General features: G+C 42.1%; 1 protein-coding gene across 3 annotated transcripts in view; it reads left to right on the top strand.

Annotated features, from left to right (window-relative positions):
* Nucleotides 1–14,470, top strand: part of NADK2 (NAD kinase 2, mitochondrial) — a 73,726-nt gene that overhangs the window by 34,709 nt on the left and 24,547 nt on the right. For all 3 annotated transcript variants that reach the window (XM_029910887.1, XM_026649049.1, XM_026649048.1), the window contains exons 5-6: nucleotides 4,648–4,731; nucleotides 8,111–8,247. In XM_029910887.1, the coding sequence (XP_029766747.1) occupies nucleotides 4,648–4,731; nucleotides 8,111–8,247 (221 nt within the window). The remainder of the gene's footprint in view (nucleotides 1–4,647; nucleotides 4,732–8,110; nucleotides 8,248–14,470) is intronic.

Genomic DNA, 14,470 nt, shown 5'->3' with positions numbered 1-14,470 from the left:
ATTCTCTGAATTTCATATCAGCCCTGGTCATCCATCTCCTAGTCTTTTTTCTGAAACCACATCACACCAGGGAGGACATTGGAAGGGGGTTAGCCTTCTGTCTCGACAGAACCAAGCTGTTTTGGAAATCTCCCATCCTATTTGTATCAATTGTTGACAGAGCCAAAGGGATCACGGTTTCCACTCAGAGACGCTCCAGGTGGATTTCTGGATGCATTATTTCTTGTTATGAATCTCCTGATATACAATCTCCTCCTAGAGTGTATAGCCCATTCCACAAAATCTCTCTCTCTCTGGCATTACTCAAACATGTTCCTATTGTGGAGATTTGCAAGGCTGCAACTTGGACTTTGATACACACCTTTGCCAATCATTACATGGTGGTCCATTCTTCTAGATCAGAAACTGCCCTTGGAAATGCAGTCTTGTCTTCGATCTTGGAATCAGTTCCGAAGCTCCCACCTCTGGATGAGGGTACTGATCGGTAGTCACGTGAAGTTAAGCACCCAAAGGGCAGTACTCAAAGAAGGGGAGATTACTTACCTCATTTGCTAATTGGAGTTCTTCGAGATGTGTGTCCCTATGGATGCTTCACCGCCAGTGCTCCTTCCCCTCTATTTTGGAATCCCCTCTAGGGACTTTGCAATAGAGAAGGAACTGAGGGTGGTTCGCCTGCGCAGCCCTATATCGCCTCAGTGCCGGCCATGAGGCTGTGTACAGCAAGCACATGCACTGCTACCGAAAATCTCCAATCAAAATTGCATGGGTACATGCACATCTGAAGTGAAGCACCTAGAGGGGGACACATCTCAAAGAACTCCAGTTACTGCACAAGGTGAGTTAACCTCTTCTTCTATGGTCTGTTTAAAAGTGATGCCAAACAGTGAAACTGATGAGGTTCATACCTGCTGTAGTGTACAGACAGCACTGGAGATCTGTTCAAGTCCCAGAAAGAAAGAAGAGGTTAAAAAGCTCTGTTTGGTCTGCTATCAACAGGCTCCCAAAAAGTACCTGCCCAATTAGTAGGGCTATTAGTATGTTATATATCGGGGTAGCCAACGTACGGCTCCAGAGTTGCTTGCGTCTCTTCAGAAGATAATATGCAGCTCCTGCCAGGAGCTGACTCTGGGGGAAAATATGGTGGGTGCTCAGCACCCACTGGCAGCTCTATCAGCCCCCCTCTCCCTCCATCCCCCCAAGCGCCTCCCACCAGCTGGCAGCTCTGCATCTCAGCCCAGCACCTCCCGCTCCCTTCCTGTGCCTCCTGCTTACCGCAATCAGTTGTTTCGCAGCCAGCAGGAGGCTCTGGGGAGGGGAGGAGTGAGGACGCAGCGCCCAACCCCTCTGCCTCCCCCAGCGCCTCCTCTTCCCTCCCCTTGCCTCCTGCCCACCACGATCAGCTGTTTCGCGGCCAGTAGGAGGCTCTGGGAAGGGGAGGAGACAGGACATGGCTCACTTGGGGGAGGGGGTGGAATGGGGCGGAAAGAGGCAGGGCGGAGATGGGGCAAGAAGAGGTGGGGTGGGGGTAGGGACTTGGTGGAGGGGAAGAGTGGGAGGCGGGGCCTGGAGCAGAGCCAGGCATCCAGCAACCCTTGGCCCATGCCTGTGTCTCCTTAAATAAAGCACACAGTGACTAGCTGGTGTGGAAATTTTTAATCAAAATTTTTCTTACACCATCTAACAATGGAAGGCAAGTGCAAATGGAAAAGAAAATTCACAGATGAAAATCGAGGCTTCCAACAGGAGTGGGAGAATAAGTACTTTTTCATTGAACGTAATGGTAAGACCATGTGTCGTCTTTGCCAGACATGTGTATCTCAGTTCAAATCTTCAAACTTGCAGCGTCATTTCACTTCTAGCCATGCACATATGGATCAAGAATTCCCACAAGGTTCTGAACTCCGCACTTTAAAACGGAAAACTTTGAAAAAACAAACACATGTAGAAGCCCAGTTCTTCACCAGATTTACCAGCTGATCGCAGACTGTAACATTGGCCTCCTATTATGTGGCTGGCACATAGCCCGTGCAAAAAAGCCCTACTCTGAAGGCGAGTTTATAAAAACGTGCCTCACTGATATGATTTTAATCCTGTCACCAGAGAATGAGAATCTACAAAAGGAAATTTCTGGCCTGCAGCTTTCCCGCCACACAATAGAACGCAGACTCTCCAACCTGAACAGTGACATCCAATCGCAACTGCACTTGCAACTTCAGCAGTGTGAGTATTTGAGCATCGCTTTGGATGAGTCGTGTGATGTACAGGATAAACCTCAATTATCGGTATTTGTCCGGACTATGTCTGACGACTGTGTTGTAAGGGAAGAACTCCTTGATATCTTGTCACTAAAGGACGGAACTCATGGACGGGATCTAAAGGAGGCATTGATGTTGATAGTTGCGAAACACCACTTCCCTTTACAGAAGCTCACTGCCATTGCAATGGGTGGGGCTCTGTCCATTTGGGGATCTGTGAATGTATTAGTAGGGTTTTGTAAGTCTGATAAGAGTTTTCCCAAATTTTGGACATTTCACTGTATTATTCAGTGGGAGCAACTGGTATCTAAAAATTTCAAATTTGATCATGTCATGAAACCTGTCTTGCACATTGTGAATTTCATTCGCTCAAATGCACTCAATCACAGACAATTTCAAAATCTAATCGAAGAACTGGATGAAGACGACTTCCCTGCCGATTTGCCATTTCACTGCGCAGTTCGATGGCTCTTGAGAGGTAAAGTTATTTCCTGTTTTTTAGAGCTCCTGAAACCAGTAAAATTGTTTATGGAGGAGAAGCACAGAAAACACCCTGAGCTTTACAGATCCTGCGTGGGTTCTAGATTTGGTATTTCTTGCAGACATGCTGCTGCATTTGGATAAACTAAACATGGACTTAGAAGGAAAATTCCAGTTGCTGTCTGATCTAGTGCAAAGCGTATTTGTGTTCATGAACAAACTGCAGATGTTTCACGGACAAATGCTTGAGAGAGAGCTGACGCACTTTCCTTCAATGTCACAACTTCAAGCCAGATCAAAAGAAGATGCAGCAGAACCCCTAAAACGGAGCACAACTAGATATACGAGCATGATTAAAGATCTTAAGGACAATTTTGAGGAAAGATTCCAAGATTTGCAGTGGAAAAGAGCTCAAATCAGATTTCTGATTGACCCTTTTAGTGCTGAAACAAATCGTCTGAATCCCCCTTTAGTCACTGATGAAGCAACATCCCAGATGGAAATAATAGAACTTCTGGAAGATGACAGATTGAAAACTGTTCAGAAGACAGAGGGGACCCTTACTTTCTGGAAATCTGTACCAAAGGATAAATACCCCAACATCAGAGGTGCAGCCCTAAAATTAATCTCTGTTTGCCTTGACCTGTCTTTGTGCGTCTGTTTTCTCAACACTCAAACATGTGAAATCCAAGCACTGATCCATTTTGAAAGACAGCCACTTAAGAGAACTGCTGCGTGTGAGCACAACTGAATACAAACCAAACTTCAAGGGAATTGTTGAAAGCAAAGATTGCCAGAAGTCCCGCTAAGTAAAAGGTTAAGACAAATTGTTATAGTTAACTATACATTATAAATGCATAATGTATATTTATTAATGTATAATAAATATACATTATTAAAGTATATGATTGTGTGTGCATATATAGATCTAGATATATATACACACACACACACAGATATACGCATACAATCATTATATATTACTTTGGCTCTTTGACAATGTACATTGGTAAATACTGGCTCTTTCTCAGGCTCAGGTTGGCCACCCCTGTTATATATGTACTCATGTGGCCCCCTGTCCGCATAGTATCAGAATGCCTCACAAACACTTTAATTTCAACAACCACTATGAGTAGGAAAACAGTCTCTCCATTTACAGAAACACAGATCAAGTGACTTGCCTATGGTCATAGTAAGCTTGTGTAAGTAAATCCATTTCCTCATTTCACATGAAATATTTGGTAGCCTAAGGCATTCTGCTCTTTTGCATCCTATTAGTCAGAGCTGCCATGGCAAAAAACAAAAACCAAACAAATACCTTTCATATGCCAGTTCAGATTGAGGGCAGAGAAATACTGCTTAGCTGCCAGTTTTTAAAAGACATGTTTGAATATAGTACTGGTGAAAAGTGGTTTGACAACCCTGGAGACTGAAGTCTTGTAGCCACAGAAAAGGTACATAACAGGCAGTGCAAGTTTGCCCACACTTCTTCATTGAGCCTTAGTCCTGTCCTTTAGGGATAACAGCGTAGGTCTGTGCTGTGTAATTGTTTGCTTCTTTGTAAGAATTGCCAGCAAGATTGCCTAGGTATATTTGTTGTGATTTTGAATGTATACAACTTGTCCATTGAGATGAGTCATATTCTGTTTTCACATAGGCTACCAAATAGCCACCTGGTAGCAGTAACTGCCAGTAGCATCCTTGTCTGGATTTGACTCCTCTACCTACAGGTGAAGGGCTCTATAACCCACTGCCACTGAATAATGCCTGACTTCCTAGTGAGAGAGATCACAACCACAGGAAATGAAAATCGAACTTTGCTTTGATGTAGCTAGCAGAGCGCTCCCAAAAGGGTCCTATTCTCACTGATTTGACTGCCACCTCTATTGTTCTGTCGTCTTTTCACTTTTAGATCTGAGGGCCATTTGTGTTTGCCTGTACGATATACACACTCCTTTCCAGAAGCATTACAGAAGTTTTATCGTGGTGAGTTCAGGTAGGATTCTATCATCTTTGTTTTTACAAAATATATTTCCTGAGGAGAGCATGTGTAATGATGGGCAGTTGTACAAACAAGAGAAGAAAATTAATAAAATAAGTGCATTAAATCATGAACTGAATTTTGAGGCTTAACACCTTGAAGGATGACCTTGAGCCTTTGTGGTTAAGACATTGAATTGGGGTTTGGGAGACCTAGGTTCAGTTTCTAACTCTACCAGAAACTAATGATGTGCCCTTGAGTAAATGACATAAACTCCCTATCTTGGTTCCCCATTTGTAAAATAATACTTCCCTCACAGGATTGTTGTGAAAATAAATTCATGAATGCTTGTGAGGCACTCAGTACAGCGATAGGGCCATATTAGTATCTAGAGAGATAGAAGGGTAACTAATTCCGACATTATACAAATTGCATAGTTAATCACTGCTAATGTGAGGGTCTTGCAATTGTTAATAGAGTGGCTTAGGCACAAAGTAAAACAAGGGAAGCATTTTGGTGCTAATGCTTGCTTGTTAGCTATAGCTACTAGACATTTGTACAAGAACTGATGAGCAGGTAACTAGAACTAAGCATGATCTTAATGCAGTTTGCATTAGAGGGCAAGCTCTAACTGTGGAACAAACAATGCTATGAAACAGGCTAAGAATTGTTCCCCTGTACATACCAAATTTGAGACCTTTATTGAAAGGGAAAAAATATTTGTGGAATTTTAATATACCCTAAAACATAATTTGTATGTTAACATTTTTGCTCAAGAAATTGTACTAGTCATGAAAATAAATCTCATAATTGCAGTGTATTATTGTAATGCCTAGGAGGGCCAGACATAGACCCTTTTGTGCTAGGAACCTTACATGTTAATATTTGGTGCATTTTTTTTTTTTTTACCGTCACAGGCAAATTCAGTTTGTAGTCCGATTATAACGTAAACGGGATTTATGGCATGTCAACTCTGCCATGCCCCATCATGACTGAAACAAACCAATATGGTCAGTTTATCAAGACTACGTATGAATAACTAGATGATTCAATCTGCATGGGTAAATGGAGTATCACTTCAACACTGGTAATTCCAGTAGTACTCTGACCTGGTCTATAGTAAGGAAGCTTTCTAAACTTTGCGCCATTTTAAGTGGCTCTTCTACTGGTGTTAATATTGGAGTCCTGGTGTGGCTGGCCTTCATGCTGCTGCAACAATTGATCAGATCTGGTCACAGCAATGTTAGATGATATGGTGTTAAAAAGCTATTGCAGCTTGTAGACTTGTATGCTAGTGCTCTGTTGTTAATATCTCTGGAACTAAACCTATTTTGATGAGGCTTTAGCCTCTCCACAGGTAAGATTCCAGCTTGGCTTTTGTTATAAACCCAATTTTGTCCCCTCCTCCAGTCTAAAATCCTCCAAGTTGTTATACTAGGTCTTGTCTAAGAGAGAACTTTTCTATCAGTTCTGAAGGAAATGGTACAAGGGATTCTTGAATTGTCAATTTAAAAATACAAGTGATTGCTGGAGTCCAGTTTAGCTTTTAATATCGAAAAAGCTATTTTGGATCCCTTCAGGAGGTGGCTTACATTTATTTTTTTTAATTTTCTTTATCTGAGTCCTGTACCTGTTGGACTCATGGTAACTTAGACACATGTCTCTACAAGTGGAATAGTGCCAGTAAGACTCCCAATCTCTCCTCCTCCTCCCCCCCACATCTAGTCTGTCTCCTTACCCAGCCAGACCAATTCCCCACCCACTCCTTTAATCTCCTTGCCCAACTAGTCCCAGCCTCCCCTTACCACATCCCTTGGCTCCCAGTCCTAGTTTCTTTTCTCCAGTGCCAGTCTCACCAGACTTCATGACTCAATCAATTCCTTTCCCTCCCCCCGGTCTGGCTTCTGTTCTGTCTGCATTCGAATCAGGTGTCATGCTGCCTAGATATCACGGGGGCGGGGGGGAGGGGGGTTTGGGGACGACACAGAAGAGAGGCTCCCTGCTGTCCCTTCCAGTGTATGGCCCTGGCCCACAGCTGCCTTTAAAGACAGGGAAAGTCTGGCTTTGTCTTTGTAGCTGTGGGCTGGAGGGAGCATGTTCAGTCTGATCAGAGCTAGGAGCTGTGAGAGGTTCAAGCACATTCAGTGAGGATGGAATCTTTAGGGATTTTAGGTTCTAAAGTATAACAAGTCTCCACTGAGCACGTGTGACTTGCAGTTTTTCAGAACCTTATAAGTTGGCAAAATTTGCATGGATTTTCATGGGGACAGGAGAAGGCACATCCATGACAGAAAAGGATACCACATGACAAATTCAAAGTTCCTTCTCCAAAACCCGGGGGCACTAGAACGGCTCAAAGAAAAGGTTACCAGAATTTTTTAATATGGGCAAAACATATTTTCCTCCAGTCTCTCACTCAGAAATCTCTGAACAATTTTGGCTGGAAATTTCCCCAAAAATTCTACCGGAGGCAGACCAATGATTAGTTTAGTAAAATTATAAGTAGGATCTTGTAATGGGAAGTGTGGGGCACCCTTAATAGTGTGGTGCCACCAGCCCCACCTACAATAATACATAGTGCGGGGGGATGATATAAAGGTTCCATTAGCACTCATACTTATGTGTTGTCATGTATTTTTTCATGTATGGGTTTGTATAAAGTTGAGACTGCTCAACTTGTTTGAGGAACAAAATAAAACAATAAAGGATTTTATTTCAATCTAGTCTCTTTTTTTAGGCTATCCGTAGAGCCTTCTGAGAGAGGGATGTTGTGATTTGATAAGCAAATCGTTTGCTGCTAATTACCATACTTAATTCTCATCACCACCAAGTGGCACTGTGTTTCAATTATCTGTTTGTAACTGCTTCAGATATTCAGGCTTGCTACTCAAAACTAGAGAAGAAACTGCTGTAGTTTCTTCCAGGTAAAATAGGAAAAAAGTGAGGAGGAATTGTTTTTTTTCTACTCTGGGGAATAGACAGAATGTTGCAACAATTTGGAGAGAAAAGGGAAGGACATGTAAGTACCATTCTTCTTTGAGTGTTGGTCCCTGTGTGTATTCCACTGTGGATATGCCCAGACGCAGAGAATTTGTCAATCAGCATTTAACAAAACAGAAATGGATGTGAAATACATGTTTGTATCAGTTCTGTAATTAATTTGAATTATAATTGATAGATTTGGTGGTCGAAGTTGGTAAGCTTTTTAAACTGACTTATGAATTTGGACCTCTCCTGCATTTTTTTAAAAAAATATTGTTCTATCTAGTTACTTTTTGAGTATGATTCTATCAAATAAAATCATTGTATCCAGTGACTGAGTGAAATGAAGGCCTTATCTGATGAATGTTTTGACTGCTCCAACACTAGTACCAATCTTTTTTACTTTTCTAAGGTGGCAGTGGCGGCAGCGAATCCGGATGTATCTTGAAGGAACTGGTATTAACCCTACCCCTGTAGATTTGCATGAGCAGCAGTTAAGCCAGGAGCAGCACAGCAGGGCCCACGTTAATGGAAGATTCCATGATCAAAGTAGGTTGAAGCTGGTATTATGAATGTAATCAACAAAACTTAGCAGTGCTCACTTGAATGGTCAGTTGGTTGTGTAATAAAATAACTCTAATACTTTCCTAATGGACTGTTTTTTCTAAATGGACAACCTATCCTAAATTCTCAATTACTGAGGGGACAATCTTCATTCATTGATATATTTTGCTTTCCGCCACCAACTCTGTATAACTTTTTTCATGGATAGAATACTTGAATGCTAAATATCTAAACTGTATTCTTAAATTCATTCACCTAAATTTGGGTTATTGCCGATTATGCCCTATCTGTATCTTATAACTTTAAAAACAAACCTTGTATTTGTGGATAATCTAAGCACTATACCCAGATGTACAAACACACTTTTCTTAACTTGTATATTATATAATTTTAACATTAGCTTTAATAAAAAAATTTATTGGGGATGTAGTTATTATAAGCTTGTAAAATTGTCATAAATGTAGTAGCGCAAGCTCACGGAAAGTGGGGTTGATCCGTTAGAGCAGGACCCATTTTTGGAGCAGGGACTCTGTCTTGAGTGGAGCAGGGACTCTGTCTTGAGTGTTGAAATATGTCTTCCTGACACTATATACATGTTAACTTCTAAAATTGTTCATATATATTAGTTGACTGTCTATTTTAAAAATTTCATCTGCCATAGCCTGTAGCAAGACTTAAGCTTCTTAAATGGTGTTCCTTGTATTTTGCTATTGGAACTCTTTTTAAGATGAAATTATTCCTAAAAAGAACACACTACTTTTTTTACACACTACAGTTTAAACTCAAATAGAAAAAAGAGCCTGTTTTACAGTTCCCAGTATTTGCGCTTTCTATGATAGGGTAATAGTTTTTATTACAGACCTGAAAGCCTTCATCCTAAATAGTTAATACTAACTGTAAGAATGTTGGGGTTTTAGGGAGAATGGGGGAGAGATTGACCAATCCTGGTAGACGAGCATCAACAGGCCATAGGATCTACTACAGTAACTTCTCGCTTAATGTTGTAGTTATGTTCCTGAAAAATGCTACTTTAAGCAAAACGATGTTAAGCGAATCCAATTTCCCCATAAGAATTAATGTAAATGGGGGGGTTAGGTTCCAGGGAAGAATAAATATAAATACACCTCTACCCTGATATAACGCGACCCGATCTAACACGAATTCGGATATAACGCGGTTAAGCAGCGCTCCGGGGGGGGTGGGGCTGCGCACTCTGGCGGATCAAAGCAAGTTCGATATAACAGTTTCACCTATAATGCGGTAAGATTTTTTGGCTCCCGAGGACAGTGTTATATCAGGGTAGAGGTAGGTGTGTGTGTGTGTGTGTGTGTGTATATATAGAGACACAGACACACAGAGTATAAGTTTTAAACAAACAGTTTAATACTGTACACAGCAATAATGATTGTGAAGCTTGGTGGAGGTGGTGGAGTAAGAGGGTGGGATATTTCCCAGGGAATGCCTTGCTGCTAATTGACAGCTCAGCCGAGTGCTAGTTCATCAAGGGTTAACACATTAATGTAGCCTCACACTCTACAAAGCAGCACAAATGAAGGGAGGAGACACTGTAGATGCGTGGCAGTGGCTGCAAACTTTCCCTGCAGAAACTGAACATGATGATGAACCCACGCTATCCCAATGGAGTGCACCACTCCCTCCACTTTCCAAAGTGCTGAGGTGTGGGGGGGAAGGGTGCATATGTGTGTGAGACAGACACACACACACGGGGGGGGGCACGTGTGAGAGAGAGACTTGCATTGCCCCTTTAAGTACGCTGACCCCACTTTTAAGTACACCGCCTTTTTAAGTAGATCAGCAAGCTCCCTCCATCCTGAGCCCTGTGGTGTGTCCCCCCCAGTCTGAGGAGATGGGGTACAGGAGTGGGGGAAGGGGGACACCCTGACATCAGCACCCCTCTGCCCCCATCTTCCCCGGCACAGCAACCAGGAGGCTCCCGGGAACAGCTCCAAGGCAGATGGCAGGAGCAGCACACGGCAGTGGGGGGAGGAACACCTGAACCGCCTGGCAAGCTGGGCAGCAGCTGCACAGGAAACTTAGGGGAGGTGATGGGGGGCTGCCGGCCCACCCTGGTTCCAAGCCCCCACCAGCTAGTTCCAACGGGCTGCTCTTCTTGCAAGCAGTGGACAAAGCAGGCAGCTGCCAAACAACGTTATAAGGGAGCATTGCGCAACTTTATACGAGCATGTTCTCTAATAGATCAGCGATGTAACAACGTTAACTGGGACGATGTTAAGTTAGGAGTTACTGTATATGGTTTCCCAAACTTTCAAAGCTGATGACTCCCCTCTAGATGAAGCAGTGTTTTTCCAATATGTGTCAGTGTGAACCCCGCTTTAGGAGTGTGAGATTGGAGTCTTGAATGGTAGTGTCTTGGGCCACGTGTGCACCCTGTGCTTCCGTACAGGGGCACAGAGGGTGAGGCGGGGTGTCTATGACCCTCCCTCAGTTCCTTCTTACCACCTGTGGCAGCGAGCCAGAATCTTAGCTTTGGATAAATCTTCTCAAGCTCTTTTTGTAACATTCTGAACTCTCCTGATTTACTGACATACCACTGCCATAAATGATATTGATCTGTCTGGACTGAATGTTCACAATCAGAGCCCCCTATACAGAGGGCTCCACACTGATGCATACTCAGAGGAAATAGAATGCTTACTTAGCCTACAGTATGGTTACTTACCGTACATTTATTTGGGTTCTTTGATATGTGAGTTCCACACTGATTACAACATCTTGCCCTCTATTCCTGTATTTTGGAGTCCTTAGCATCATGATCATAGAATTGCAAGGGAACCCAGAGAAAACCGCAATCACCCCCTGCCTTTTATGTTCTTGTACGGGAACATGTGGAGGCACAGGGCACGTGTGGCCTCAATGGACACTGATATTCAAAAATTCAGATCTCACGTGGATTGTGTTCAAACATATTAACAGTGGGTTTTCCACATACTAGCCTCATGAAGAATCACAGTTATAGTAAGGTAAATAACTTCTTTTTGTAAACCCTTCTTTGAGCTATAACCCTAATCTTGAGCAGGCCAAATGTAATCATCATCATACCAGAAATAATTATAAACTTTTTTGAAGAGGAAACTTTAATTAAAAGGAGATGATCAATCTTAAATCATAGTTTAGTATGAGGGATGCGCCAGCCGTGCTGGCAGAAAAAGATCTCACGAGGTTGAACTGAGGAAAGTGATTGCTCTTCTTTTTTATCACTACCATGAGAGTAACTGGAAATAGAAGGATGAAATCGGAATGAGAACTTTAGCTGCAGACACCTGGGAAAGTTGGGGACTCCTCTGGAGTCAGACAAAAATCTGATTAATTCTTGCCTGAAAAATATTAATTGCAGGGTCTTGACAGACCTCATAATAATAATTTGTGTTACAATAGCCCAGTCAGTGCTTGTGGATCAGCAGGATGAAAAGAGTTGCTGGTCGCCTCTTTCTTCTCTGTTAAACATAGGTAAAATATCCTTGCAGGTGGATCTGATGTTCCCTCAGATGGTGATTTATGAGGTCCTGGAGGTTTTCAGCTGCATCCTTAATTCCAGTGATTAAGAGAGTAGTTTCTTCTAGTTTCACAATTTCCTCTCAGCAAATTTCCCAGTGGTCCGTTCTTCTGTAAAACATTCATATTCGGCTCCTGCGCAGTTTGCAATAGTAATTTTTTTTAAAAGATCAAATAAGGATGGGATAGAAATTAATACTGAAAATAGCATAATGTCATTACATTGATCAATGGTAAACCCTCACCTGGAATACAATTAGAGGGGTTCAGAAATAGGTGACAAGAATGATGAAAGGCATAGAAAAACTATCGAGAGACTGAAAAGATTAGGACTGGTGGAGACAAATAAGAGAGGACATGTTAAAGGTACAGTATAAAGAATAACGGTGTAGAGAAGGTGGAATGTTCATCCTTTCTCATAATACAAAAACAAAGGATTGGACGTTCAATGAAGTTGAAAAGTGGCAAATCTTAAAACTAATAAATACTTATTTACTCAATGCATAATTAGCCTGTGGGAAGTGATTGTTATAAAGTATTAAGGCTAAGTGTTTATCAGGATTCAGAAGCGATTGAACATTTGTATGGATAACAAATATACAGAGTTATAACAGAAACAACGAGGAGTCCTTGTGGCACCTTAGAGACTAACAAATTTATTTGGGCATAAGCTTTCATGGGCTAGAGCCAACGAAACCTTATGCCCAAATAAATTTGTTAGTCTCTAAGATGCCACAAGGACTTCTCGTTGTTTTTGCTGATACAGACTAACACGGCTACCACTCTGAGACTTATAACAGTAAAGATTAAAAAGAATTTTGGAAATGATTAAACCCTCATGCTTCAGGGCATAAGTCAGCTTCTAACAATGGTGTTTAGGAGAAAACTTCCCTTGTGAGCAGATTGTCATAACTGTTTCTTGTAGAATTTTTTGTATCTTCCTCTGATAGCACTGCTCTACAGCCAAAATGCTTCTGAAATAAATGTAGTCAAACTTTACTAATTCTGGGTCACTGAAAACGAAAATGATGCTTAAAATTGTTGATTGGCTCTAGTTTTCAAGATATGCTATTGGGTCAGTATATACGACCCTTGACTTGGGAATGGTGGAGGATAAGTGAGTTATAAAGGGAAGGGATCTCAATTTAAACCAGAAATGACTAAAATACAGCTTTGACTGGATCTATGAATAAATCTATGACTGGGTTTGGACAGTACTTGCTTTTTAGGCAAAACAATGAATGATGCAATCTGAAGCTGGTATTGCGTCATACATGATATGAATTGCATCATGTTATTCCTAGAAGTCATGGATGATGCAATCATAACAAAGCTTACATCACTCTGCTGAACAAATTGCCCTATATCAGCTCTAGAAATCATACAGTGTCGTGCTCTCTTATTTGTCAGTGTTTGATTTTGCAAAGGGACACCTTTCTGTTTAGCCAAAGTGAGCAGAGATGCCTCGTACTTGTGTGAACAGTGCAGATAACTTCTGCTATGTTTGTGGTGAAGTGACTTTTGCATCACAAAAGCGCAGTATAACCACTATGGTTAAGAAAGCCTATCACCTTTATTTTGGCTGCACAATTGGAGATCAGGACAAGAGGTGGGCCCCACACATATGCTGCAACACTTGTGCAACAAATCTTCGCCAGTGGTTGAACAGGAAAAGGAAATCTATGCCTTTTGCAGTGCCAATGATTTGGAGAGAGCCAACAGATCATACCAGCAATTGTTACTTCTGCATGGTGCCTCCAGTTGGGAAAGGTGTGTCAAAGAAGAAAAAGTGGACTGTGCATTATCCAAACATTCCATCAGCTATATGCCCAGTACCCCACGGAGAAGGACTGCCGGTTCCTGATGCACCAGAATCATTCTCACTTGAGTCAGACGAGGAAGAGGATGAAACTTCTGGTCCTGAACCATCAGTGTCACAGGACCCACATTTTCTCCCATCCTCCTCCTCTGAACCACACCTCATAACACAAGGTGAACTGAATGACCTTGTCAGGGATTTTGGAACTACCCAAGAGTAAGGCAGAGCTGTTGGGCTCCAGACTACAGAAGTGGAATCTCCTGGCAGGTGATGTTAGGGTTTCCATGTTCCGTGACCGTCAAAAGGATCTTGTCCCATTCTTCTTCATGGAAGGTGATCTTGTAGCCTGCAACAACATCGATGGTGTGATGGCAGCCCTCAACATCGTTCACGATCCAGATGAGTGGAGACTGTTCATTGATTCATTGAAGACGAGTCTTAAAGCTGTTTTACTGCATTATGGCAATGTTTTGCCATCAATTCCAGTTGGTCATGCAGTCCATATGAAGGAAACCTATGACAACATGAAACAATTTTTGAGGTGCATAAACTATGACCAACATCAGTGGCAGCTTTGTGGCGATTTGAAGGTTGTTGCTCTCTTGCTTGGTCTGCAGACTGGATACACAAAGTACTGCTGTTTTCTCTGCGAATGGGATAGTCGTGCAAGAGATTCCCACTACATCAAGAAAGATTGGCCACTCCGACAGTCATTGGAGCCTGGGAGGAAAAGTGTTCAGCATCCACCACTTGTTGAATCAAGGAAGATTTTGTTACCACCCTTACACATCAAGCTGGGTCTGATGAAGAACTTTGTCAAGGCCATTGACAAAACACAAGCAGCTTTCAAGTACC

Source organism: Terrapene carolina, unplaced genomic scaffold, assembly GCF_002925995.2.
Source record: "Terrapene carolina triunguis isolate 2854851 unplaced genomic scaffold, T_m_triunguis-2.0 Scaffold69, whole genome shotgun sequence".
NCBI lineage: Eukaryota > Metazoa > Chordata > Testudines > Emydidae > Terrapene > Terrapene triunguis.
This window is presented reverse-complemented; position numbering and strand designations above follow the sequence as displayed.